The sequence below is a fragment of the Dipteris shenzhenensis genome, chromosome 24, assembly GCF_047967505.1.
Source record: "Dipteris shenzhenensis isolate YYH24624 ecotype China chromosome 24, Dip_SZ_1.0, whole genome shotgun sequence".
NCBI classification, from domain to species: domain Eukaryota; kingdom Viridiplantae; phylum Streptophyta; class Polypodiopsida; order Gleicheniales; family Dipteridaceae; genus Dipteris; species Dipteris shenzhenensis.
In genome coordinates this window covers 21,642,270-21,669,822 of record NC_141619.1, presented here as the reverse complement: position 1 = coordinate 21,669,822, position 27,553 = coordinate 21,642,270, and the positions used below count along the sequence as shown (strand labels likewise).

The following is a 27,553-nucleotide window of genomic DNA, read 5'->3' as shown; positions in this document are numbered from 1 at the left end:
GCTTAGCTTCAATCCTTGCCAAGGGTTTAATCTGCTTTTTTTGAATAAGCACATCCCTTATTTGTTCTTTCCACAAAGAAAAGTTTGTCCCATCAAACTTTTTAATGCTGAAAAACTCCTTTTCAGACATGGAAGAGGATGCCATGATGCCACAAGTGTTGGTGGGTGCAGAACCACCCTAATCTTCTTTTTCATTCATTTATATATGTGTTTGAGTATTGTACATAACCGGGGTAAAGGCACAGTGACCTTTAACCCCCACACCAGCGACACCTGGATGCACTGCAAGCTTTTTGTTTATCCCATGATTTGGAGGTCAACCTTGGGAAGACTAACGTCATGATCTTTAACACCTCTCGAGCAAACATGCATCGGAAGTAGTTTACTTTTACTTTCGGTGGGTCACTAGTTGAGATCGTATCCTCATGCACTTACTTGGGGGTCATCTTCTCCGGCCCGATCTTCACGATGAGACTAGCGATGCAGGTGAGGCTGAGTAGGGGATACGCCTCAATGGCTCGGCTAGAGAGACAATGCTTCCACTCCCACTTCCAGGACCCTCGGACCAAGGCTCTTCTCTTCAACTCCTTGGTCCGACCAGCCGGTATGTATGGTAGCCCTTGTTGGAGGCCTGACATGTCAGAGATAGAGTGGACACGGGTGGAGCGCTTGCAGATCCTAATGCTCTCACGGATGATCTGGGGGAAACCGTTTGTACCACATCACATCATTCAGGCCGAGTTTGGTGCTTCTCCACTCCAGCTAGATGCAGCCTTTCAGACCATTATATATCTACACTGGGTTAGATCATATGGGGACTGCACATCAGGGAGACAGAGGTTGCCATGGTTGGCTCTCGATTCCTCCATGAGGTTGGCAGCAGAGGGAGATGAGCGATGCTCGTATGCACGGACTCACAGATGGTTTGTGAAACTAGGGTTCCACATCGATAGGATATCTTCTTTTCAGTACAGTTTAGATGCCCCTCCGGTACTCCCACCCACCATCCCGATCGGGCCACACACCAACCAGGTCATTCGTGAGGATCTCCTGCAGCTACACACCTTTAGGACTTGGTTGGAGCTGAGGGAGCTTCCAGTGAAGTTGAGTTTCTACAGAGATTATTGTCTTCGTATTTTGGAGGAGGGATTCATCACACCACCGGGGTACATTGAGCTTCATATGCCTCACTCACTATGGATCTCCATCGGACAGTTTCGGGTATCATCGCACTGCCTCCGCATAGAGAGCGGCAGAGCAGAGGGGATTCCTAGGGAGCATCGCTTATGCATATTATGCAACTGTCAGGAAGTGGAGTTGGAGGAGCATTTTATTTTCAGGTGCCCAGTGTACTACGAGATCCGAGGTCGCTACCACTGCCTCTTCAAAGACAGCTCCGGGCTCCTTTCCAGATTCCTCGCCTACCCAGATCAGAGATGCCTCGCGGCGTTCATTCACGAGGGGGTCCGACACAGAGAGTACTGACTCAGGCAACGGGGCTTGGCCACATCATCAGACACCTCTCAGAGTAGGATCACATAGTTCTTCCCATCGAGTGACATTGATCGTCTAGTCTCTAGCCGCATACGTGCCAGAGACCCCGACCCGACGACCGCAGCACGACACACGAGACATCGAGGGGACACATAGATCACTCTGGGGGACCTCCTGTCATTGTTTAGACCTGGGATACGTCCCACGGGAGTCACGGTGGCTCTAGTCTTGCGTTGAGCCTTGTCCAGGAGACCGAGACGTACAACACCCCTTGATGGGCACCAGCGTCCCATCACCGGCTATGCACCAGCTGAGGCAACATGACATACGGAGGATTCCGCTCAGCTCCAGTCCTTTTTTTTTCATTGTTACATCTAGATGTATTTGATTTGATTATGTATGATCAGATTTAGGATTCAGCATGTGTGATGATGCTCGTTTCAGTAGCTCCACCCTTACTGTAATTCGTATCAGGTTTTCTTTCAGTGTCATAGACCCATCGGTCTTCCGAAGACTCTAATAAAATTTCTTTCTTTCTTTCTTTCTCTTGATTTTAGGTGCAGCTTTTGCATTAGTATGATTCCATCTTTTAAAGGGTGAAACAAATTTTAACCTTTTAGTCACTCTCTATTTTGAAATGTGCAATGATTCCAAGTTAGAATTGTTACTTCTTATCCTTGTTTTCTATGTTTTGGAAGACAAGCATAGGTGTTAGTTGTCTCATGCTTGTTGTATGCAGTTTTGTGAAGATGAACATTCTCTTTTTGTTTCTTACTCTCTAATCTTAATCCTAAGGGAACTTTTTACAATTTTGGGTCAGGAGCAAGCATCAAATATGATATTCTTAATGAGTCTAGATATAGATCACCTTGGAGCTATAACATCTCATGCAAGCGCTATGGTAAGAATTCTAATTTTGCAATTTCTTTTGCCTTTTTCTCTATTGATCTTTGATGGACAAAACATGGTGATTGAAATGATACATAAGTTTAAAATGTTCATTATTGGTATATTCCTAGAAGCCTTTCTCTAGAGCATAGATGCTCTAGGGTGGCTTTGGAGGGATTTGTAGATGCACTCGTCAACTCACACAAATCAATTAGATTTTGGGTCTCTGATGTAGACATGCCAAAATGGGGGGTTGAGCTTGGATACAGATGGATAGATAGGGATATAATTGGTAGATATTTGGGATGGGATATTAAGTAGATGTGGATCCTGGGGTTTTCTCTAGTTATGGAGACTTTCAAGAGGAAGTTGCTCTGTTGGAGCTCCACTATCCTAGACTTAGCCTCTAGCTCTAAGGTCATCTTGTTTTAGGCAGCTCTGTTCTTTGGTCTTTCTCACGGGGGGTGTTGGGAATGAGCTCCTCTCGTCCTGATCTGGAGTGTTATCATGGCAAACTCTGCCTATACTATCTGATGAGGGGCTGAAGGCTGACTTTGAATCATCCGAGATCCCATAATTAGCTGTAGCCTCTCAAATCTCCTTCACTCAGTTGCTTTAGGGATCCCTCCCCCAAAAGGGTGTTGCATACATGGTTGGATTGACGAGAGAGAGAGAGAGAGAGAGAGAGAGAGAGAGAGAGAGAGAGAGAGAGAGATGTATTAATGTCCGTGGGAGGCCTTGCGGGCCTATGGGACAAGGTGCACAAAAGGAAGACTCATACAAGCCTCAATGGGCTGGAGCAAAGGGCGTGCTAGGGCCCTTGCTGAGTATAATCTATGCTGCTCTACTGACCTTAGGAGCTCTAGCAAAATCACTATCAATCAAATACAAACTGAATCAAATCAATCTCGGAGCTGGTACTTAGAGACTGAAGCCCGACACAATGGTGGCGCTCTGGTGAGCTATGAAGATATATCGTATATGCGTCTATCGAGCTGTCTCATGTCATGGCAGGGGACGCGGTCTCCTCGATCACTGAACCTTCTGGGCTATGTCCAGAGTGACCCCTCATCTCTGTTGGTCCCCCTTGAGGAAAGCTGTGATATAAATGTACTCTAGGCACTCTTTGTCTCTCATGTGGTCTCTGCGTCCCTCTCGGCAGCACCATATTGGCTGTCTTTGTTGATCCAGGCTGCCCTCATATTAGCTAGCTCCTCCTCCTCTACTCCGCTGTGTCCGAGAGAGAGAGAGAGAGAGAGAGAGAGAGAGAGAGAGAGAGTTTAGTTAAAATTTTTGAAATATCGAAGGCTCTATGAGACTTAAAGAAGGATGATACAATGAGCTGAAAGGATGAAGCCTCTAAATAGGCATCATCACTCAAGATGAATACAACATATTTATATCATATCGAATCTAATACATGAGAGAAATCTAGCCCTGTGGCGAGGGTGGAGTCTCAAGGAGTCCCAATGTCATGTGCATGGATTGGTATCTGACGTTTACTGGGGTACACAAGACTAGCTCAGGTAGCTTGGGGAGGCTTGGGGCTAGGCAGTCTTGATTCTCGGGTTGAGTGGTAAGGGTACGAAGGTCTTCGCTATTTTTGGCACATTGGGCCCTAGCCTATAAAAGGGGCCCAAAGGTTCGGTCTTCAGAGAGCTGATGGGAGCAAGTCTAGTTCCTTAATGCTAGGTCCTGGATCTAATACATGAGAGAAATCTAGCCCTGTGGCGAGGGTGGAGTCTCAACCTTGTGGCGAGGGTGGAGTCTCAAGAAGTCCCAATGTCATGTGCATGGATTGGTATCTGACGTCTACTGGGGTACACAAGACTAGCTCAGGTAGCCTGGGGAGGCTTGGGGCTAGGCAGGCTTGATTCTCGGGTTGAGTGGCAAGGGTACGAAGGTCTTCGCTATTTTTGGCACATTGGGCCCTAGCCTATAAAAGGGGCCCTGAGGTTCAGTCTTCAGAGAGCTGATGGGAGCAAGTCTAGTTCCCTAGTGCTAGGTCTGATCCTGGATTGAGTCATGGACGCGCGCTTGCATCTTAGCGTAGCCCAAGGCCCAGCAGCAGATCCAAGGTCCCTAGGCACCACCTGGTGGTATGGGACACCAGGTTGGTCAGGATCTGGTTGGGAGTTCGTGCCAGGGGATCAACTTGTGGCTCGGAGGGTACATCTCTTGATTCAGGATCTTATCCCGTAGGTGTCATGGTTGGGTGGTGAGCAGCTTGCTTAGATTCCTCATGTTTGGTGTGTTCTTGTGTTTGCTTGCAGGTCAGACGTTTCAAGAGTGCTAGGGTTGTGTCAGTCGGTATCAGAGCCATCTCTTGATGTATGAATCTCTGTTGCGGAAAGAGTGGACGTGATTTCCTCTAGGTATGATCCCAATTCGAAATTACTGGTGATCCCTGCAAGGGCTTGATGATTCGTCAGTTAGGGTTATTGTTCGTTTGGATTGGGATAGAAGGGATGCCAGCCTTGGTGAAATCGCTGTGAAACAGGGTGAGTTGGAAGAGTCGTTGAAAGGTTAGGGAGAGAAAGATCTTCGACTGGGAAATCAGAGTGGAGGGGATCTCATGGCGAGGGGATGGCGAGATTATTGGCTTGGGTAAGTGCTGCCGGAGTGAAGTGCTAGGCTATTGCAGGATTCGGGAGTCCAAGGGCCTACACCTGGCTGTGTATAGTAGGGCTAGCGCTGATGGAAGAGGGTAAGAGGGCGTGCGCGATAGGAGCTGGCCTGTTCGGGATTGAGCTGAGTGGGATTCGTACTTGAGAAGCTTAAAAAAACTCAGCCTTCCAAGTAAGGCGGATTGTTTTTTTTTTTGCAAAGCCTGGCTTTCTAAAAGCCAAGGTTCACCCAGCCCATATGATAGTGGATCACTTCCCTCCACCAGCCCAAAGAATTGCCGTTCCAAATCCTCTCCTCAGTTGCCTTTCCTATCAAATCGCGTCAACTAGGGACGATCTACTGCAGTTCCGTCCAGTGCGGATCAGCCGACTCCCCCTTCTTCACCATCTTGCCTTGCCGTTTTTTCTCCTTCGCTTATTACTCCCGTGGGAGACACTTGTTCGTTGCTCGCTCCTACTCTTGAATCCCACTATTGCTCCTCTTTCCTAGATTATTCTCTCCTCCTCCTTCAATTCTCAACGCTCTTGTTGCCTTGATCTACTCATGGCTGATTGCACGGAACCCAAGATTTCAGAGGGTGATCAAGATATGGACTACCACGGAGGGGACGACCAGGGTCTTTATGATGATTTGAGTACAAAGATTGCCTTCAGTGAATTCACCTCCGCTCTTGACGCAAAGTTTGAACTGGTTAATTCAAAATCATATGGGGTTGATGCAGCAACTCCAAGGGATTCAGGCTTCTATTACGCTCTTGACCAGCACTGTCCAAGCGCTCACACATGTTGACGCTTTAGCTTCAGTATTGCGTCCGAATATTACACCAATCTATCCCGGAGATAAAAAATCAAAGACCAAGGAAGTGGTCGACACTTGGTTACACAAGTGGCAAGTACATTTCCAGTTTCCCCCTTATCCTGATGAGAAGAAGATGCAACTTGCAGTAGGGTATTTATCAGGGAAAACATTACTTTGGTGGAAGGAACTACGGCCAAAGCCCTCCACTTGGATCGAATTTGACGAAGTCTTTAGGAAAGAATTTTTTGAAGAAAGAGGAGGACTATGATATCGTAGGCATGCTCAAGGCCCTCGATATGTCCAAACTGAATTTAACTTTTGAAGTTTATCTTCAGAAGTTTCGTGATTTGCAGACCAGAGCTACAAAGATGGACCCTGTCACTTTATTGGGCTTCTTTGTGGATGGTTTGCTTGATTCGTATAAGCTTAAGATCAAGAAGAACAAGTGTACCACTTTGAAGAGGCCATGAACTATGCACGCATCTATGACGATACCATGGCCAGTGCAAAGGGAACCACTACTGCCGACACGAGTGGGAAGAACAAGAGGAAGTTCTTCCAGTCACCAATTGGTACAGGGGAGTCGAGGTCACTTGACAATGCCTCCAAGAAAAATTCGACTCATACAAAGAATGGTCGAGCCCATTTCCTACGCACCCTCAAGCTAAAGAAAGAAGGACGTTTTATTTGTGAGGAGCGGCGGGGCTACACATGGAACGATTGTCTGAAGCACAAGAACTAGACACAAGCGCCAGGACCAAAGCTCCATGCAAGCCAAGGAACCCAAGCTAAGGGAACTAACCAAGCATTGATGATAGGTATTTTTGTAAATGTCATTACCTGCCCACTTTCTTGTTATTGCACTTTTAATAATTCGTTATTTAGCTCCCATGACCTTTTCCGAGCTTATGGAGAAGTGAGGGACCAAAGAGTTCACATTCTCTTTGACCTGGGCAGCTCTCACAATTTTGTGAACTACAAACTTGTGCAGAGGATGGGGTTGTCCTCGACACCTAGCGATCACACCTATGAGGTGCAGCTCCTAGCTGGGAGGCAGTTTTGGGATCGTAAGGTCGACAAACTTTCTATTCGGATTCAAGACTACACAACTACTCTTACGTGCTATGTTATGCACTTGGAACACGTAGACTTGTTGATCGGAATAGAGTGGTTTAAAATCCACGATATTCGGGTTGGATGGAAAGACCACTCTCTTTTTTGGACAAGGGACACCCAATTTTGTATTTAATTTGATGATATTCCTTCTTCTCAAGGACCTTTTGTATCTGTGATGCAGCTTCGAAATATATTAAACACTTCTTATTATGATTTGTATTAGTGTGTTTTGATTCCGCTTTCCTCATTTGTTGTCTCAGTTAGTAACAAAAATGAGTTAAGTGTGTTTGAACACAGAGAATGGAGAACGTTGTTAGTAGATGATTTCACTGATGTATTCCTTGCACAACTGTCGGAAGGCTTATCTCCAGAACGGGCAGTAGATCATCGCATAGATTTAGTACCTGGGGCTCAACCTATTAGTATTCCAACTTATAGGATGATGAGACAACTCGAGGAGGACGAGTTAGCTTCATAGCTTCAAGACTATCTAAACATGGGTTATATTCGCCCTAGTAAATCACCTTGGGGTGCACTTGTCCTTTTAAGAAAGAAGAAAGATGGGTCGTGGAGGATGTGTGTATATTACAAACGATTGAATAAAGTGACAATTAAGAATAAATACCCTCTTCCTCGTTTAGATGATTTGATAGACCAGTTGGCCGGGGCGAAGTACTTCACTAAGATTGATTTGCGTACAGGCTGCCATCAAATCCGCATCTATGCTAAACACATAGATAGAACCGGTTTTCGTACTAGGTGTGGCCACTACGAGACTCTCGTATTGCTTGTTGGATTGACCAATGCTCCCGCTACCTTCCAGCAAATGATGAACGATTTGTTCTGAGATTATTTGTGCAAATTTGTTGTTATGTTCTTAGATGACATTTTGATATATAGCCAATCGCTCGAGGATCACATTGGACACCTTTGGATTGTCTTAGTTCTCTTACGACGGCATAAGCTATATGCCAAGATGAGTAAATGTGACTTCTTTATGAAGGAGATCATTTACTTAGGACACAAGATTTCTTCCGAAGGTATTAGCATTGATCTAGATCGTATCCAAAAGGTTTTGGAACGGCCCATCCCTCAGACAGTGAAACAAATGCGTTCTTTCCTAGGATTTAGGGTCTTTCTACGGAAGTCAGTGCGTGATTATTCTAACATCACGGCACCCTTGACCAACCTATTGAAAGGTCGCGGACACAAGTCTACTCAGTTGATCTCTTGGAATGATGCAATGAACAAGGCTTTTGAGACCTTGAAGCAAACTATCAAGGAAGCCCCTGTTCTCGCACTGCCCGATCCTACTCGGCCTTATGTTTTAGAGGCCAATGCAAGTGATTTTGCGATTGGGGCAGCTTTATTCCAAGAGGGCAAACGTGTAGCTTTTGAAAGTAAAAAGCTTGATGACACTCAATATGTTGGCCCACACTAGAAAAAGAATTGTATGCAGTCGTGTATGCTGTAAAGGTTTGGAGACACTACTTGTATGGTTCCAAGTTTCTTGTATTGACAAATCATTAGTCAATAAAGTATGTGTGTGACGGGTCGGAGTTGAGGGGAAGAAATGCTAGATGGGCAGAGCTAATGCAAAATTTTGATTTTGAAATACGTTATCGAAAGGTTTCCTTGAATAGTATGGCGGATGCTTTAAGTCGAGTCAAGTTTGTAAATCCTATGTCATTTACGGAAATATCCTCAGACCTATTTCAATCCTTGAGAGGGCTTTGCGCAATTGATAGTCATTTAAGTTCTTATTGAGAGAAGGTGTAGGATGGTTGACCAGGACTCAGGGATTGTGTTACCTACGGTACAGGCGGCGGGAGGTCAGTGGATGATTAGGAACGGCTTGTTGTTCCGGAATGGGAGTGTCATGATGCTCCTAGTGCTGGACATCTAGGCATACATCAGACTCTGTCTCTTGTGAAACGTACCTTTTATTGGCCTAAGATGCATGCATTTATTAAAAGCTATGTGGTATGTCGCCGGGTTGTCAAGTTACTAAGACGGAATGCCTTAGAAGTGCGGGGTTATTACAGCCATTGCAAATCCCGGGTAATAAATGGGAAAGATGCCTAGAACGCGGGTTTGCCTAGAATGCCTAGAATATTACGGGTTTGCCTAGAATGCGCAAGGGTTTGCCTAGAATGCGCAAGGGTCATGACTCCATTTGGGTCATAGTTGATCGTCTGACAAAGATGGCTAGATTCTTACCTACTAGATTAACCATCTCAGCTATTCAGTTGGCTCACGAGTTTGTGGACCAATTGTTTAAGCTATATGGTTTGCCTTCCGACATAGTCAGTGACCAGGACTCTAAGTTTACAAGTAACTTTGGATACTTGTTTTTGAGAAGTTGGAAACTACTATGAGTTCCTTAGATCATGCACAATCCAATGGCAGTACAGAGAAGGTTAACCAATTGGTGAAAGATATACTTCGTGCATATGTTTCTAAGAGACAATCTTCATGGGAAGACTATCTCCCCATGATAGAATTTGGTTATAACAGTGCAAAGCATTCAAGTACAAGTTACAATCCTTTTATGCTTATGTACGGGTCTCAACCTAAGTCACCAGTTATGGTTGGGTCACATGAACCTGAGACTATTCTTGAATTTCGTGAAAGACAGATCCGTAATAGAACTATCACGGAATACAAGATCAAGTGGAAGGATCGTGTTAACGAGGACACAACATGGGAGACATTACCTAACCTCCAGAGGACATTCCCGGGTTTTCTTACGAACTCAGGAGTGAGTTCTTAGAGGAGGGGAAGTATGTCATGTGCACGGATTGGTATCTGACGTGTATTGGGGTACACAAGACTAGCTCATGTAGCCTGGGGAGGCTTGGGGCTAGGCATGCTTGATTCTCAGGTTGAGTGGCAAGGGTGTGAACCAGATTTAGGTCTTCGCTATTTTTGGCGCATTGGGACTGAGCCTATAAAAGGGGCCCAGAGGTTCAGTCTTCAGAGAGCCGATGGGAGCAAGTCTAGCTCCCTAGTGCCTGATCTTGGATTGAGTCGCGGACGCGCGCCTGCATCTTAGCGTAGCCCAAGGCCCAGCAGCAGATCCAAGGCCCCTAGGTGCCACCTAGTGGTATGGGACACCAGGTTCATCAGCATTTGGTTGGGAGTTCGTGCCAGTGGCTCAACTTGTGGCTCGGAGGGGACATCTCCTGATTCGAGATCTTATCCCGTAGGTGTCATGGTTGGGTGGTGAGCAGCTTGCTCAGATTCCTCATGTTTGGTGTGTTCTTGTGTTTGCTTGTAGGTCAGAGGTTTCAAGAGTGTTGGGGTCATGTCACCCAACAATGAACGAGGCTGCAAGGACATGAAACCTATGATAGAGCGTTGATACTGATCAGTGTGTGTGACCCGCTGTGGTCTCCTAGCTGTGGCTCTCTGTTTGACAAGTGCTGCTGTAACCCTCGTTGGCCGTGTCCCTGATCTAGTGAACATGGAGGAAGATCTCCAAGCATGATCTGCATCAACCTATTGTGGAATCTGTCGTGTCTCTGGCTCTAGATCTCAGCCTCGCCAACCACTTGTGGTCTGCTAGTGCGTATGATTTGGCTGGAATAACTCTGTGATCATGCTTTGAATAGAGTCTAGTTGTGTGCTCTGATGCCGCCTATATATCTTGAGCAAGTGCTCTTTGTGCCTGATGGCCACATGGATGAAGGCACTTAGGCATCTTTGGTCCGGGTAAGAAAGGAAGCTAGAAAGGGGTCCAAAACCATCTTTGAAGAGACAATGCTTGCGACCTCGAATTGCGACCTCGAATCTGATAATATAGAAGGCATGTGGAAGTGCAATGCTCCTCTGACTCGATCTCCTTTCGATGACATAAGATCTAGATGCATGCTCTCTTGAGGTATGCCCTCAGCTCGTCCACTCTCAATACAAAGTCGGTGCGAAGGTAGTCGGCCTGCATGACATCAGTTTAAGGCTCTGAGAGTCCTTGGGTTTGGTTTTGAAGTCTTTGATAAGTGCTTTTCCATCTCTATAGACAGCCCATTTTCCTTCCTTGCGAGCGTCCTTCACTTTGTTCAATTCTATGGATTTCATCTTGAGCTGAGCCAAGGGTGAGCTCCTCCTAGATCCATATCTTGGTACCTCTCAGCTTATTGGTTTGCATGAGTATCTTGCTTCTTGCCCTCCTATCATTGAGAACCACTTTGGCTTGTGTCCCAACTTGGGCAGCACAGTGTATGTCCTTCAAGTCCCGCTCAATCTAAGGGGTTGCTGCTATAATATTATCAATCTGTACTGCCAGGCTTCCTTCATGCCAATCTTCATCTAGTCCTCCAATACGTAGACACCGGGCATTAGCAGCCCTCTTTTCCTACTTTTGTACTTGGTCAAACACTTCGCTTTTGTTGATTTTATTGTCCATTGTTGCTGAAATTTCCTCATTTATAAATTTGACCTAAGTTGTAATCAATACCTGTACCTTGGTCACAAGCTGTGGTGCAGGTGTTGCTGTAGAACTTCTTGAATTATCCCCTCAGTGCCCTTGCTTTTAATTTCTGAAACTGCCTTTTCTAGAGCCGCAATGCGGAGCTTTGCATCTCTGAGTTCTCGCTGTAGAAAATAAATCTGCTCATGTGGATCAAGTTTACTCTGGAATCTGTGGTAGGTCAAGGCATAGGGAGACGACGTTGAGACTATGGAGGCGTAGGAGGGCTGCTTGTTGGCTGGTGCCGTGGCAAAAAGTTTAGTCTTGGGAAACTCCATCTAGTGGATTGTGTTAAGGGATTTCCTTTGTTAAGGCTAACCCCTAGGCTGGGGCAAGGGTCCAGCCTAGCCCGGGGTGGGTTTGCCCCTGCTAGTAGATGACGATCTGAGGTAGGTGGCGGTGGCTAGGGTTCACACGGGGTAAAGGCCTAGAGGCGACGGTGGTGGCTAGGAGCGCACATGGCAGCTCCCAAGGTGTCTTGCACTTCTTTGGAAGATGTACAAAAATTTCAAACCCCTAGGACTCTTCTTTCTACACATGCGTTCCACTTGTGGATGTTGGTAAATTCTAGACCTAGATATTTGCAGGAGTTGACTATTTCCAAAGGCTCCCCTTCGAAAGTGATATCAATCTGTTTATTGCGAGTCCTTATTACAGTGACTTTTGTCTAGGCTATATTGACCTGCATGTGTAGTTACTTAGTGTTATCATGCTTTTTGGAGGGTGTCAATTAGTGACATGATGGAGGACATGGGATTTTCCCATGTACGATGGGCCTTAGGGAGTACATGTGATTGTCTCATGTATGATGGGCCCTAGAGGAGTGGCTATCAATTTTGCAGATCTCCAACATGCCCTCTTTGTATACCTTTTTGGTATCTCCCCTTTTTTCCATTTTAATATATATTCTTAAGTCTGTTTCTTATTTTTTTGTATTTTATCTAGTACGCATCCCCCTGATGCTTACTGCCAGTGCCTGCAATCATCCATGAAAGAAAGGGAAGGCAAAAATCCTACTGCCATGAATTGTACCACCTTCTTTAAAAAAGTGGATCTTTTTGCTCCTTGTACGCAATGGCCATCAAATGCTAGTTTTGGCTTCGTCTTTTCTCTAATGATGGTCGTCTTTTTTAATCCAAGTCCTAGTGAGGAAAAGATTCAAGCTAAGGAAACAAGGAAGCTTTAGAGAAAGAGAGTGACTGCAACGGGGAGGAAGCATCATTCCACATGCAGCTCAAGGCTAGGCAATGCTAGTTTGTTGCATGGCTTCTTGTAGGATTTCGAGAGCATGCACACAGAGTTAAAAACAATGTTCTTACAAAAACCCAACTTGAAAAGTCCACATCGTTTCCAATGCGCAAGTAGCTCACCTTCAAAACATTCCACACGTGAAATATATAACCGGTACAAAAGCATAGAAGACTTTTCACATAAAATAGAATAAACGTAAGACAAAAAAATGACCTGTATTAAGGAGCAGGAGGGACATACTCCAGAGGCGCGACTGACCATAGACTCCTAGAGAAGCTGCTGTTTCTGACTGATACATTCAAACTGTTGCCTTCACAATCCCCACTGCTGGAACACGACCCCAGTCCATCTTTGGGGGGAAGTGCCAACTGACTGCAATACAATTGAGCGATCCTGAAATGATTGCAACCTGCAAAGAACCAGAGCAATCCATAAAAAAACCATCTATCAGATTATCCACAGAGGGCTGAGTCTGACCAAAAAGATTGACCACATATACAGGGCCAGTCAATCAAAAGCCTTCAAACTCAAAAAAACCGCAAATTTGGAAGGAACTCTCTTTAGAGGGCATAACCCGGCGCCCGCATCGAGAGCTTCCTCATTTGCAACCACCAGATGAAAACTTCAGAAATCAATTCCCCAAAATATCGAATGATTGGAGTGGTAAATATCTTTGATCACCATAGAGGATGTGACCACCTGGTACTTGTTGTTGTGGTCAGGTGGGGATTCCTGCTATAGGGAGTCCACTTCTTCTAGTGGATTTTGGGTGACCTCCTCATTATCTTCATCTTCCACTGGACCCTCAATGTTGGAGGAGATCCTATACCCTCAACGTTGGAGGAGATCCTATGATTTAATATTTTGCACCATGTTGAGATGTCCAGGTCTTTTGGACCGTTCGGACCAATAGACTCTTGCAGTGCCATGTCATGTGAGTGTGCGGTGGTGTTGTGCAGTGATGTGGTGTGTTGAGATGTGGATGGTTGTGAGGGACCAGCGGTGGTATTGGTGGTAGGAGTTGGATTGACGGGGGGTGTGGGGCCTTGGGTAGTGAAGTTGGGCAGGGGGGGGGAATAAAAAATGACCCATGTCATGTCGGCATCGACTTCTTGGATGATAGTAGAGTAAGCCACATGTGAATAATCAAACGTATTGAAGCCAATTTCAATAATTTTCTGTAGGGATTTCACAATATTATTAAAGAGTACAATAATTTTGATTGGTTGATATTGGGAACTATAATAAGAAGCAAGAGACTTAGAGATATATTCAGCATCTTGCCGGCCATACTATTGCCTCCACCCATGAATTGCGTGGGAATTTCCAAATGATTGCATTAACAATCCCCTTTCAAGGATTATTTCCAACACTCCACTCTTTGCTATATTGAGATTGCGTATGTTAGCTACTCAACAAAGTGAGTATGTTAGCCACTCAACAAAGTGCATATCAAGACACATAAGTTCAAAGATAAGATTTACACGGATGCAAAGGTTCATGAAGGAATATATGAGGGAGTTTCTCATATGCAAGGAAGCTCTTCACTATATGCAAGGTCACAAGAACCTCCCAGATATTTCTTCCCTTCTTAATGTTGGGTAGACATATGCTATAATTAGCTCCTGGTAAATTATTTCATGACATGCCATCCCTATGAGAGGAATGCTTGCTTACTTTTGAGTGGAAAAAGTCAAATTCGTGATTGTCTAAGGGTTATCCACCATTAGGATGTGAATTGGTTTGCATAGGAATGAAAATGTGAGATGCTAAAATGAACTCTTTATTAAATAACATAGGTATTGTTGACCATATATGCAACTTCCTTGGAAAAGTTGGTTTTTGAGGTGAGGTTCCAAGTAGCATTGAAAATACATGCAATGGAGATATACTATTATTGCTCTCTTTTATGCTCTACTAATAGGTGAGATATTACTGAAGTGCACAATACTTATAAGACTACGAAAACATCTGTTGCAGGGTGCCCTTGCAAGAGTTTTACGAGAAGAAGGCAGGAAAAGTTTTGCATTGCGCCTGAATACCGTTTCCACATTCTTCATTTTTTCTTTCTTTCAAAATTTTCATCAGGCATGCGGTGAACATGTCGCTCCAGCATGTTTATATATTATGTGAAACTGATGTTTGTGACTGGCAGAAGGCTTAGTGTACATCGGTAGTAATTTCATGTATTGCAGACTCTCATTGAACATCAAATTGGTCGAACAACTTTGAATATCTTGAATCATGACATTTTTCGAACCCAAACGCTGCCTACAAATTGTGCAAAGATCCAATCAAAGATGGAGCAGGTTGCCTTCCTTTTGCATGAAATGAGGTGTCTGAATAGTTCTCCTTGCATGCCATTGTTTCTTGTCTATGAATTTTTATGCTAAAGTGTACCCATCATTTTGCAAGGAATGGTTTTGAAATTTTGTATTTATTTTCAGAAATATGTAATTTACAGAAGATGAATGATCAATTTTAACGGACAATGATGTTCAGAAATGTGTACTTTATAGAAAATCGATGATGTTCCGTTTGCAGCCCCATTGGTGGCCTCTCTGTCTGCTATCTAGGCCCCATCTGCAGCCCTTCACGAACCTTTCAGCGCTCTCTTTTGGTAGCCTATCTTTCTGCTCACATGGCAGCCATAACAGCAGCTTCTTTTTCTTTCTTCTCTCTCTCTCTCTCTCTCTCTCTCTCTCTCTCCGCTCAGCCCTCTGCTACCCCTCCACCACCCCGCCGCTCAGCCCTCCGCTACCCCCCTGCTGCTCCCCCGCTACCCCCCTGCTCAGTCCTCCGCTACCCCTCCGCCACCCTCGCTCAGCCCCCCCGCTCAGCCCTCTGCTACCCTCAGCTACCCCCCCGCTCAGCCCTCTGCCACCCTCCGCTACCCCCCTGCTCAGCCCCCGCTACCCCTCCGCCACCCTCGCTCAGCCCCCCTGCTACTCCTCCGCCACCCTCGGTGCTCCCTCAAGACCCCTTTGCTACCCCTTCGCCACACCCCCGCTACCCCTCTGCCACCCTTGCTGCTCCCTCGCCACCCTCTGCTACCCCCCTGCCACCCGCGCTGCTACCTCGCCACCCCTTCATTACTCCTCTGTCCCCCCCTTTTTTTTTTTGGCCCCCCGCTTGCAGCTACGACCTCCTGCAATCCCTTCTTTGCCCGCTGCTGCCTCCCCCATAATAAAGGGAACAGGGGGATGAGGACAGGAGACTAGGCGGGAGACCCTTCGGTCCACATTTACATACGCGTGGAGATGGGGAAGGGAAATTGTGACAAGGGGAAAACACAAAAGCAACTTTGTCTGGAGGACTTCGACAAACGGAGGCAGTCAATAGAGCGAGCGAGAAAAAGCGAGCGACAATTAGTTGAAGTGATTGGAAAATCAAGCATGCAAAGAAAGAATCTCAGTTTTTTATAAAATAATTGCTTGAAGTATAAAGTATTCAAAAGAGTGATTATGTGTCACATTTCTTGAAATTGAGTAGTCTAAAGTTAAGGACTATTGTAACATGACCCCATTTGGGTTTGGCAATTATCCTAAGGGGTCACTCATAAACATGTAACATACCACTTTTGTGCATTGAGGGGTATTTTTTAGTGGGGGGACTTACATGTTGTTTGTGTGCATGAGGGGATTTATAAAATAGCAACTTAATGTAATTTATATATGTAGATATTTTAAAATGTAAAGTTTAAACACATACATGGGTTCAACCATTTACATGACAAAATGTAAATTGCAAGAATAGGGGTAATTTTTAATACATGCTTGCTTGCACATGCTTTATGGGTTTATGAAGAGTGATCCCCAGAGTGCAATTTAAAAGGTAGAGGATGTTAAATTTTAGTTTTTTTTTGCCAAAATAGACAGTGTCCTCTCGCTCCCCATTATGGGAAACCTTGCTTTAAACTTGGTGCAAAAAATTGGACAGAATCTCATAAAATTCATACTCTGATGCACACAATTTTTTTAGATGGTGCAAAAAGGCATGAAATTGATCTAAATCATGCCTTGTCATTTGATTTGATATGTAACATTATGCCATTTATATTTGACAATAAAAATATGTAGGGATGTTAAAAACTGATCTTTTGGGCCAAAAAAATCATATGTTGACATCTTGCAAAAATACAGGGATGTGAAAATGCCCTCTTTTAGGCCTAAACAGGGAGCGCGTTATCCCTGTTTTGGCCCAAAAGAGGGCATTTTCACATCCTTGTATCGTTTGATTTACAAGTCCAAACAGGGTCATGTTACATATCAAATCAAATGGCAAGGCGTACTTTAGATGATTGTCATGTCTTTGTGCACCATCTAGTAATATTTAATGCACCAAAATATGAGTTTGTGGTTAATTTGTTGCATTGGTTAGATTAGTGGGAGCTAAGAATAAATCATTAGGGAAGGATATTTTTCCAGTAACAAAGAAACATGGGTTTCATTCCAAGAGTGAACAGAGTTAAAAAAGCTAAGCATTTACATATGCATGTAATCTAGACTAATCCATGCAAGGAGTCCTTGGAAACACCCCACCTGTGTGGAAGGTTGCATTGATGATCTCAATTACTCTAGTGGAAAGAGAGAACTTGATTGCAGTTACTGTAGGGTTTGTCTTTAATACAAACAATGAATTGAAAATTGAACATACAAACTATCTCATGGATGATGTGAAATTAGTGTTAGCGGCTCAGAAAGTTATATGCATATTTTACCTTCTAGCATTGAGGAAAAATATGGACTTTTGAATAAGTTATTATTTTTTGCTACTGAAATGGGGGATTTATAAATCTTTTATTGTTTTTTATTGCTTGCTTTTTTTGGCTCACTCGCTTTTTGTCGCTCGCCTTTTGGTAATCCTCCAACAAACGCAAAGCCCATGCCGCTCACCACATCCTCGACCTCTATGGTTACCACCACTATTTCACCAACATCATCCGCCTCATCATCTACACTACCTCTCTCCTCCCCCTCTCCTGCATCATCATCACATGTCTCCTCTCCAGTAGCATCACCACTGGCCCCACCGGCCACAGCTCCACAGTACTTTCCCCTCATATCACCTCTACCTCTCAGTCAACCACCGTTCATCACCTCGTCTGGCCTCGCTACTCCTACATACCACTCCCCCGCCCAAATCATGCTGTCCCCATCCTTAGTACAACCTCAGCACCCCACCTTCATTCCAACCCCTCTCGAGATCCAGTTCCCATCTGGACCAGGACATCTTAGGCCCCCACCAGATGCTTGGGACTCCCTATTGGCTGAGATGCACAACATCCGGGCCCGTCAGGCAGAGCTGACACATTACACTCATGAGCACGCCTGATACACCCAGGAGCAGGCCCGCATTATACACGAGCAGGGCACCCTTATCCAGCGGCTCAGACACGACATCACACAGCTTCGAGAGGAGCTCTAGACCCTCAGAGCAACGCCTGGAGGGACCCCAGTAACAGAGATGGAGGCACAGATAACCATGATATAGTCGGCTATAGCAGAGACGACTAGATGGGTGGACGTGGTGAAACGGGAGTCCGCAAAGGCAACCGTTTCAGCCGCCATATAGGAGCAGCAGCAGAGGGCTTCGAAGGCCCTCAACATCCGGATACGAGGGATCAGCACCAGCACCACTACGACGCCCATGGAGGAGGCGATCACCTTTGTGACCACCATCATGGGGGTCCCCAACCATGGCATAGAGGGAGCATGGCGTTGGATGGACAAAAGTAGTAGAGCCTAACCCGCCTTCACAGCCACCCTCATCCACGTTTAAAACACCCGAACAACACAATCACAAGGCAAAAGGCATCCATTCAACATTCTTTTCTCTATAGTCTTCCTGAGACAACTCACACTTGGATACATTTTCTCGGAAGCCAAACAACTTAAAAAACCCAGTGGACTACGCAGTTCAAGACTAGTGGACTTCTTCCTTCAATATCTCAGAAAACATTCAGCTTCAAATGCCTCCAACCCACAACCCAAAGCTAGACATATACAGCAACTTAACTCTTGTTCCTTCAAAAGCAACTACAACAATCCTGCTTTGTTGCAAGGAGCCAGCCATTTCCTCACTGCTTCACCCAGTTGCTCACTTTGGCACGTGGTTTGTCAACTTGAAGCACCTGGAGTCCATCTTCTCTGTACTCCTGTAGTTGAACTCCCTCACCCGTCATGTAAACAGTCACCTATGCGGCGTCTCCTTCTTCGCAAGGTTCTCTTTGTTATCACATGCGATGACCTTCATGCAATCAAAGCTTTTTGCTCACACAACCTCCCATCTATTGCGAGCGTCTCTTTCATGGTTCCTCCTTCCTTAGATTCCCGCCAGCGAGCTCTCACACCTCCTCAACTCGGCTTTCATCCAAAGCAACCCCCGACCTTCTGGTCTTCTAGCTTGCTCCCATCTTCGAGCGCACACCCCAGCCGCTTTTCGTGTTGTCGATATGCGCCTCCAGCTCTCTGTCTCACGCTCGCTGTTCCTCACGCTAAGTACTGGAAGGCAGCAGCTCCGTGCTACTGCTCATGCTCCATGCCCTGCTGCTGTAGAGCAACACCAGCCAGCTAGCTTATTCTCCCTCCCTCTGAGCGTGCTCCCCCAAGCTCTTCGACCTCTGCTACTCCTATCCTCCTCTGTCGCGATCGCCGCCCCTTCTCTTTTTGTGTCCCCCGCCTCTTGCTTGCAGTCGTGATCCCCCCAACAAGCATGCCCACCTCTACTTCACCCGTCAGCCTCCTCTGCACACAAAGCAACCAAGGTCCATCGCCCTCCCTCGCCCATCACCTTAAGCCGGCTATCACTTAGACCTTCTTGCAAAAGAATGCACGGCGTGGAATCCATCAGCTGCAGAAGCAATGCTCTGGTCGTTCAATGAAAAAGACAAAAGCATTATGGCCGAAGGCGTGCACGTCTTTCTCGATAAGCGCCTCGTTGCAGAAGTGCTCCAATTCACATCACGGTAGATTGGAGCAAAGAAGACCACAAGACTGAGTGATGCGCACTGCGATGACTGATTATTCCTTCCAAACAGTTTTCGCTCGTCGCAAGGGTACCTGATAGCAAGACGGATGATGCCTAGCTGCAACCATTTTTCACGTTTTCGTCACACTATATTGGCCTGAAGAAAAACACCGGATATATTCCATGAACTGCATAGTAGCAGCGCCACTCTCGGCCAAAATCTCACGACCAATGCCCCAGCCGTTTGTCCTACGAACTCGAGCTCCCACCAAGCTACTATCCCCTCGATGGACCTCCAGGCCTGCAGTTGTGACGCCACAGCTGCGTCCCCTAGCACCCGATGCTTCTGCCACCTGCTTTTCGTGATCACTACTGCCTCACAGCTCCTCTTCTCCTCATGGAGCACACGCCTTTCCTCAAAGCTTGCTCTCCGAATCCTTCTTCTAAAGCTCTCCAGCTTTTTCTGCGACGCTCCCTCCCTGCCAACGTATCGTCCCCTTTCAGCAAGCCTCCCTTCTAGAGCTCTCCAGCTCGTATCATATAGTAGCCTCCTTTCACGTAGCATGCCAGCTCGTTGTCGAGAAACATCCCTTCATCCATCACGTAGCCACCTTTGCATGAGCAGGATGCCTTCCCAATTAGTCCAGCCACCTCATCAGTGACATTTTACCACTCTCAAGACATTTCCCCCAAATCACATTAAATGCACATTTTGGACTTCTAGTCACACAATTCCCACACACATTGGATACCAAAACCTCTGGAAAGCTCGGTGCTCCCATACTCACATCTCATCATTTCCCAGAGTTCCTGTAAAAGCCTCTACCATCTGTACATCAGTGTAGAGTCCTTTTAGGAGAGCCTAAAGCTCAATACCACCACCAACTAGCTATATACATAGCTATGCACCTACACTGCAACATGCAACAAGTAAAAAACATATTTACATTTTTGTCCACACAGCGTGTTGGGAGAGATCCCAACCGAGAGCAGCCCCTAGTCATTCGCTTCAGAGATTCACATGCTCGACTGGCGACACCAGGCTATTTCTTTAAAAATCCTCGCCTATCCGCTTATTGTACCAAGCACAATGGGTGTCCTCATGTACTGACAATATTGTAATTTGTTGTCGATGCGCGTGATTTTTATGAGAATTTAGTTTATGGTGTCTCCTAGAAGCTAGTACAGGGACAGTTTTTGGCTTTTGTCAAGTCATGATTCCAATCAATGGGAAATAACAGAAAGATTTGGAACAATTGAGATATTTTCCATTGCACTTCGTTCTCTAATACAAGATTTACACAATTTGTTGTCATTAATGGTTATGTTGCATAACTCTACGAGAGCATCCTACCCTGTCCATGGACGAGGATTTGACACCACTACAGATTGAGGAGCGATGAAAGCTTCTACAGTAGCGGGATGTTGCCCGCAAGGAGGAAAAATGGGCCGTGGTCTGAGATGGTAGGTTGTTGACCGGCACTTGTTGGGCTCCCACCCATACCCCCTAGGGGGACGGGGCCTATGAGACTCAGGTTTTCGAGACCCTAGCTTGCATCATCTGGAACTGTAATCGTACCTTATGGTCAGACCTAGGGAACTTCTCAAAGTGTTATACAGGATGAGACATAGTCTTTTACACGAAGACACACCATAGCCCAGAGCGTCCACTACCGACAGTCAGTGGCTACACATGGGAGTCAGCCTTCAGGGATGAGACGAGGGATATAGGAGGAGTTCGAGGATCAGGCAGGGTCGCAGTATTGTACAGGTCTTCCCTCGCTGGAGCCATCTCCATTGAGAGGAAGGACGCACACTCCCGATTCATGTGGATCCGGATCCGTGGTCGCAGGGCGGATGGACGACTCCTCTGTTTCCTTCTTCGCGGTTATGGGGGATGGACGACTCAGGAGAGAGGATGTGCTCATCGACCCCCTACTCCCATGGTAGAGGGTTCGGGTCGTAGGCCTCGTGGGGAAGGTTTGGCGGACCGATCCTAGCATAGAGCAAGATCAGCTGCAGCTTTGGCGACTCTGGCTCTGGGAGGGGCGGGCCTTGTCAGAGCTTGATTGGGACCCAGGAGAGTGGAGATGGCCAGAGATTGTGACAGGTCAGGCGCCGACCTCTTTCTTTGCCTACAACACGACATTGGGCAGGCGAGTTCTCGGGAGGATGCAGAGCCGCCCTCCGACCCAGCGGCCCAGTTGGTATGCACAGGGTATTTTCAGGTTCTTTTTGCAGGCCTTCTGGAAGGCCTTGTGGGAGAGCTGGTGGCCGCGAAAGATCTCCTACTTCCTGTGGCTTCTTGCCCACAAAGGTCTTCCAGTGGGGAGTTGGTTGCGGCAGATAGGCCAGGACGGACGTTGTCAGATCTGTCATGCGGACGAGGAGTCACCAAAACACTGCCTATGGAGTTGCACTCGCGCCCAGGAAGTGTGGAGGTGGACTTTCGGGATCCTTACTCGCGCAGCACCGGAGCTAGGATTGATCACTTGGGGCGAGTTCTGCTGGTGCAGCACCGCACCTGGTTTTCATCACTTATTCGAGGCATGTCAGCAGGACCCCACATTCCTTATCACACAGGGGACGTGGGGGTCGCTAGAGAGTATCCCGCCGCACCTGGCAGAGGCTGGCACAGGAGCTCAGGAGAGGCAGCCAGTCTGGGAGATTATTAGCAGCATCGCAGGATGTCACATTTGGACCTCGCGCTGCGCGCAGATCCTCGGTGGCACCTCCTTATCGACCGCCCAGATCATGACTGACATCTGGAGTGAGATTATACACACCCTCAGAGGCCAGTGGGACCAGATACAGGGGGACTCCCGGGCCGGTCGGGAGAAGCGGAGACGTTTCCTCCGGATTTGGGACACTCAGGGCCTCTTCTTCGAGCAGGCTTCGCAGGGCCTTCAGTGGCGCTACTCACCACCTCTCTGGCTGTTCATTCACACTCGCCTGATCCCTCCGTGAGAGAGAGCTCTACTTTTTGTTACCTTTTGGGCTGCGTCCGATTTGTGAACGCAGCTCGTCAGCTGCAATGCTGACCTCTTGTATCTTGTTTTCGAAGTAATATAATTAGCACTGTTTTTTCGGCAAAAAAAAATGTGGATCCGGATCCGACGCATAGAAATTTTTTTTTTGTAAATCCAGTGCAGTTATTTATATTCTCATAAATTTACAAGATGAGAAGTCTCCAAAATGGAGAGTATCCCAGAGATCAGAAACATAAAAAGAAAAGCTCTATGCAAGAAGCATGTATATCACCCTCATGGCAGGCATCATATAAGGATTGCCGCAATGAGGCTCGGAAAGATTCATATGACCTATGAATCTGCCGACCCATGTATGCCCAATTATGCTCACTCCAGATTGTCCAAAGAGCCCAATATCTCACCCATGAGAGAAATAGTGAGTATTGAGACAAAGACCGCATAAATCTGCCAAATAACCAAAAATGTTTCCCAAATCTGTGACTCGGGAAACGGAGCCGAAGATGATTTGAAATTCTCCCAAGGAGGTTCCTAGAACCGGAGTAGTGCCAAAGCAAATGAGGGACAGTCTCTGAAGGAGCTTGACATCGTAAACATGTGGATGGTGCAATGTGACATTTGGCAAGTGTGATTCCCACTGACAATGTGCCCGTCATGCATCTCCAAAGAAAAAGTCTCTGTTTCAAAGGCATTTTACACTTCCATAAGATGCGGAGATTCTTCCGCCACCATGAGAGGGGCTTCCTGATATGCCACAGAGTATTAGCGTATTGCTGAATCCATGGAGCTGGCTGAAGAAGCCTGTAGGCTTTGATGGAGGTCAAAACAGGCAGAGGAACAGGATGAGAGCATGTGGCAGAGGGTTGCAATTGCCAATCCATAAGCCTGTCTGTGCCAGCCACAGGAGGAACAGGTAGAAAAGGATGTAACAAATCAGCAATTTTCTTCCATATCGACCTATGATACATTCCCAATGCATAGGAAGCAGTGGCCTGAGGAAAAGATAATACATAGCCCCGATCATCTACCACATCATTGATGTATCTAATTCCCAATTTCATGAGATTATATGCCCGAACTGGTTCCTGTAAAGCAAGTGGAATGTCAAAGATGGCACTCCAATGAATACTTTCTTTTCTCATTGAATTTGTCCCCGAGCAATTATCGGGAGCCCATTTGACCTTAGAAAGTACCTGTTTCCAATCAAGTATCAGAGCAGTAGAGAAAGGACAGCAAGGTATCTTCCCTACAAATCTCCCAATGACAACCTCCCAAGGATCAGTAGTCCAATGGCCATAAGCAGATGTCCTCATGTTGACACACATGGATGTTATGATACAAGTCCATGGCTGTTGTTGACGGAAGAAAGTATGGAGCATAGTAACCTTCCTTGCTAGTACATCATATCTTATATTGAGAACATTCAGTCCACCATGCATCCTTGGAGAGCACACCATTTCCATCTTCATCAGTCTCAATGCTTTGACAGCAGTTTTTGCTTTGACAGCAGTTTTTGTCCTCCATAACAGCTCCATAGCTTGAGACATAAAGGCTGAAATATCTTTGGAGGACCAATGTAACAAAGGCAAAAAGAACTAAACATAGGACATTACGATAGACTGTACTATTCTGAGCCTGACATGAAGTGGCCAAGTAGAGATTTTCGAATATTCCAGTTTATGTTGAGGTCTTTGGAAGATCCATTTTAACTGTTGCTTCCTGGTGATATGCCATCCTATAGGATATCCCAAATGCCTGACGACATCTTTGGAATGGACTACCTGACCTGGCCAGAGGATAGAATGCTAGTCACATTGTTTCATGGGGAGCAATTTAGATTTGTCAAAATTAACATGCAATCCCGCTGCTGATCCATACAATGATAGTGTGGTCATAAGCATGTGAACTTCCCAAGGAGAGTTCTGTGGCATAAAGAAGGAATCATCAGCATATGCTTGTGCCAAAAAAGATGCAGCCTTAGGGATTTTAAGACCAGTCATCTGTCCTGTGTTTGTAAGATGATCAAGATACATCAAGAGGGGATGGGTCGCAATGGCATAGAAGAGAGCACTAAGAGGGCAGCCCTGTCTAACTGATCTAGCCAATGTCCATGACCGAGATAGATGACCCCCAAGAATGCACTGAGAAGTAGAGCCAGAATAAAGCCAATAAATAGCATTTGCTATCTTGGGACCAAAGCCCAACTTTGTCATGATTTGAGAGATAAAGTCCCATTGAACAGTGTCAAATGCCTTAGCAATATCTACCTGCAATATGAACACATCTTGATGCGAGTACTTAGCATATTCAATTGCAGTCAATGCATTGGAGATATTGTCATGGATTTGTCTTCGCGGCACAAACCCATACTGATGAAGATGAAGGCGTGCATTTAGTATCCCGTGAAGCCTATACACAATCATTTTGGAAATGAGTTTGTAAACTACAGGCATCAAAGTAATAGGCCTCCAAAAACACTTTCGACGCTCTTGCGAGCTCCCTCCCTCCCCGTCGCTCCCCGTCTACCTCCCCCTCGCCGTCTGCGTGGCCCCTCCCCCTCCTTCCGCTAGCTGCTGCCGCGCAGCCAGCCACCCCCTCTCCTCCACACTCCTCCTCCTCTCCGCCACGCTCCCCTCCCCCGCTCCTCACAACCCCTCCGCTCGTCGCTCCCCACCCTCTCCGCTCCACGCCCCCACCCTCCCGCTCACCCGCTCCGCTCCACGCTACCCACCCCCTTTCCGCTCCACTCTCCCCACCCACCCGCCTCACCCGCCTGCTCCACGCTCCCCACCCCCTTTTGCTCCTCGCTTCCCCACCCACCCGCCTCACCCACCCGCTCCTCGCCCCCACCCTCGCCGCTCAGCCCAACTCACTCCCTCTCCACTCACCTCACCCGACGTCCTTTCCACTCACCTCACCCTATCCTCGCCTCACCTCACCTCCCCTCACCTCACCTTTTTTTTTTTTTTTTTCACCTCACCTCACTTCACCTCACCTCCCTTTCCACTCACCTCACCCTACCCTCGCCTCACCTCACCTCACCTCCCCTCACCTCACCTCACCTCACCTCACCTCACCTCACTTCACCTACCCTCTCCGCTCGCGCTTCGCTTCCCATTCCTCCCCCTTCATCTTCCTTTCCTTCCCCACCTTGGGAGTTCGTAGTTAGTCAAGCGATATGGCGGCTACGTGCCCGGAACCGGTGGCATAGACGGAGCCCCCCCCTCCATCAGCCGATCGCATCACTTTGACAGAGCACTAGGTCTCCTTGGTGAAGCAGGCCGCCACAGACTTCTCCCAGACATCAGTTTATGGGAGGGTCATTGGCTACTCCCCTTCACGAGCAGACATAAGGGACTGGTTCAGTCCACCCTCTACCTCGAGGACAGTCACATTGAGGAGGTTGCACTCATGGGACGTGGCATTTTCTGGCTTAAGCTCTCCTCAACACAGGTTGTGAGCGACATGGTCAGACGATCCCCTACCTCTGTGGGTGGGAAGATCATCCTCATGGTCCCTTGGTACAGGGGCTTCAGTGTAGCGCACTTCGACGCCCGCTTTCGTATTCCTCGACACCCAGTTGCCCTTGTCTTCCCAGGTCTCGCAACCGAGCTTCGCCCGATCATCAAGGACCTGGGGGCGCACTTTGGTTGGCCTATGCAGGACACCTACATTGATGCGGTGGCAGCCCAAGGGGTGCCACGTGTCAAAGTGGCAGTCCTTGATCCGCAGAGCATCCCCTCGGAGTTCGAGATAGAGACAGACACAGGTGTGGTGACGCACCGCATTCTGGTCACTGGTCGCCCAAACCAGTGTCTGAGATGCCACGGCTTCGAGCACCAGGCTCGCTCATGTCCTCGCTTCACGGGTACGGAACCTCAAAAGACCCCCAGTCAGGCAGTTCAGGATACTCCGCTCCAGTCAGCGACATCCCCTCCCGAAGGGGAAGGCTGGACGGAAGTCAAACGAAAACGGAAGGGCAACAAAGCAGGCTCCAAAAAACCTTCCCAGCCACAGCAAGAGCCCCCTCAGATGATCCCTACCCATCAGCAGCCCGGTAAGGGGAAGGAGAAGGGTAAGGAGAAGGTCAGCCAGCCTCCCTCTCAGCCCTCATCCCGCCATCCCCCCTCCTCCTCGATTCTCTGACCCCCACCCCCTCCAGGTTCCCCTCCCGCACCAGTGGCTTCCGCGCCTCTCTCTTCCTCGAGCATGATACAGAAGGAATCCCCCCCCCCTCCTCCACCTGCACCACCTGCAGCCCCGAAGCCAGCACAGACCTCATCCTCGTCCATCCCTCCGGGCCCGACGACGGGGAGAGGCTCTTCCCCACAGGTGGCTAGCTCCCCTCCCTCCGGTTCAGACTCCTCATCTTCATCCCCAAGCCCAAGGGCTGCTCCTAGAGCTCTTCCATTGGAGTTCTACCGAGCAGGTCCTTGGGACTACTTGGATGCAGCGGGTATTGGCTCCTTTCCCGCATGCCTAGACATCAGCATCTTCTTCCTCCGCAAGGGGGCGGAGGGTAAGGTGTCCATTCTGGCTCCGCACGATGGTCCTAGCTATTCCTTCACTATCTCCAGTGAAGGGAGTGAGCAATGGACGAATGAAAATGTTTAGGAGACGATACGAGACCAGACCCAGGAGCAGGTGCAGGACTGGATTGGTAGCAGAGCAGCGGAGCTTCTTCAGCAGCAGTGGCAGGAGGGTGATGTTCGTTTGCGTTGGCGCCACAGCGCCAAACGTTTCCGACTCCTGGTCATTATTAGGCCATCGCTGGAGTGGGCCTATGCGGATGGGCTTCGTCCCTGGAGGACTTCAGAGGTTGCGGGCTTCTACGGCATCTCCCTGGCAGAGGCGTCGAGCTGGTTAGAGAGAGCTTACCACCACGGGAAGAAGGGCCTTTCCCCTCTGCTGAAGGTTTTAGAGGATGGGTCCAATGATCCGACATCCCCTTCGA

General features: G+C 47.3%; 1 protein-coding gene across 1 annotated transcript in view; it reads left to right on the top strand.

Moving 5' to 3' along the window:
• LOC147886358 (uncharacterized) overlaps window positions 1–27,553 on the top strand; it is a 176,163-nt gene that overhangs the window by 70,840 nt on the left and 77,770 nt on the right. Inside the window, exons 3-5 of the mRNA XM_087395630.1 lie at window positions 2,315–2,395; window positions 14,624–14,731; window positions 14,839–14,952. Coding sequence (XP_087251756.1) covers window positions 2,315–2,395; window positions 14,624–14,731; window positions 14,839–14,952 — 303 coding nt within the window. The remainder of the gene's footprint in view (window positions 1–2,314; window positions 2,396–14,623; window positions 14,732–14,838; window positions 14,953–27,553) is intronic.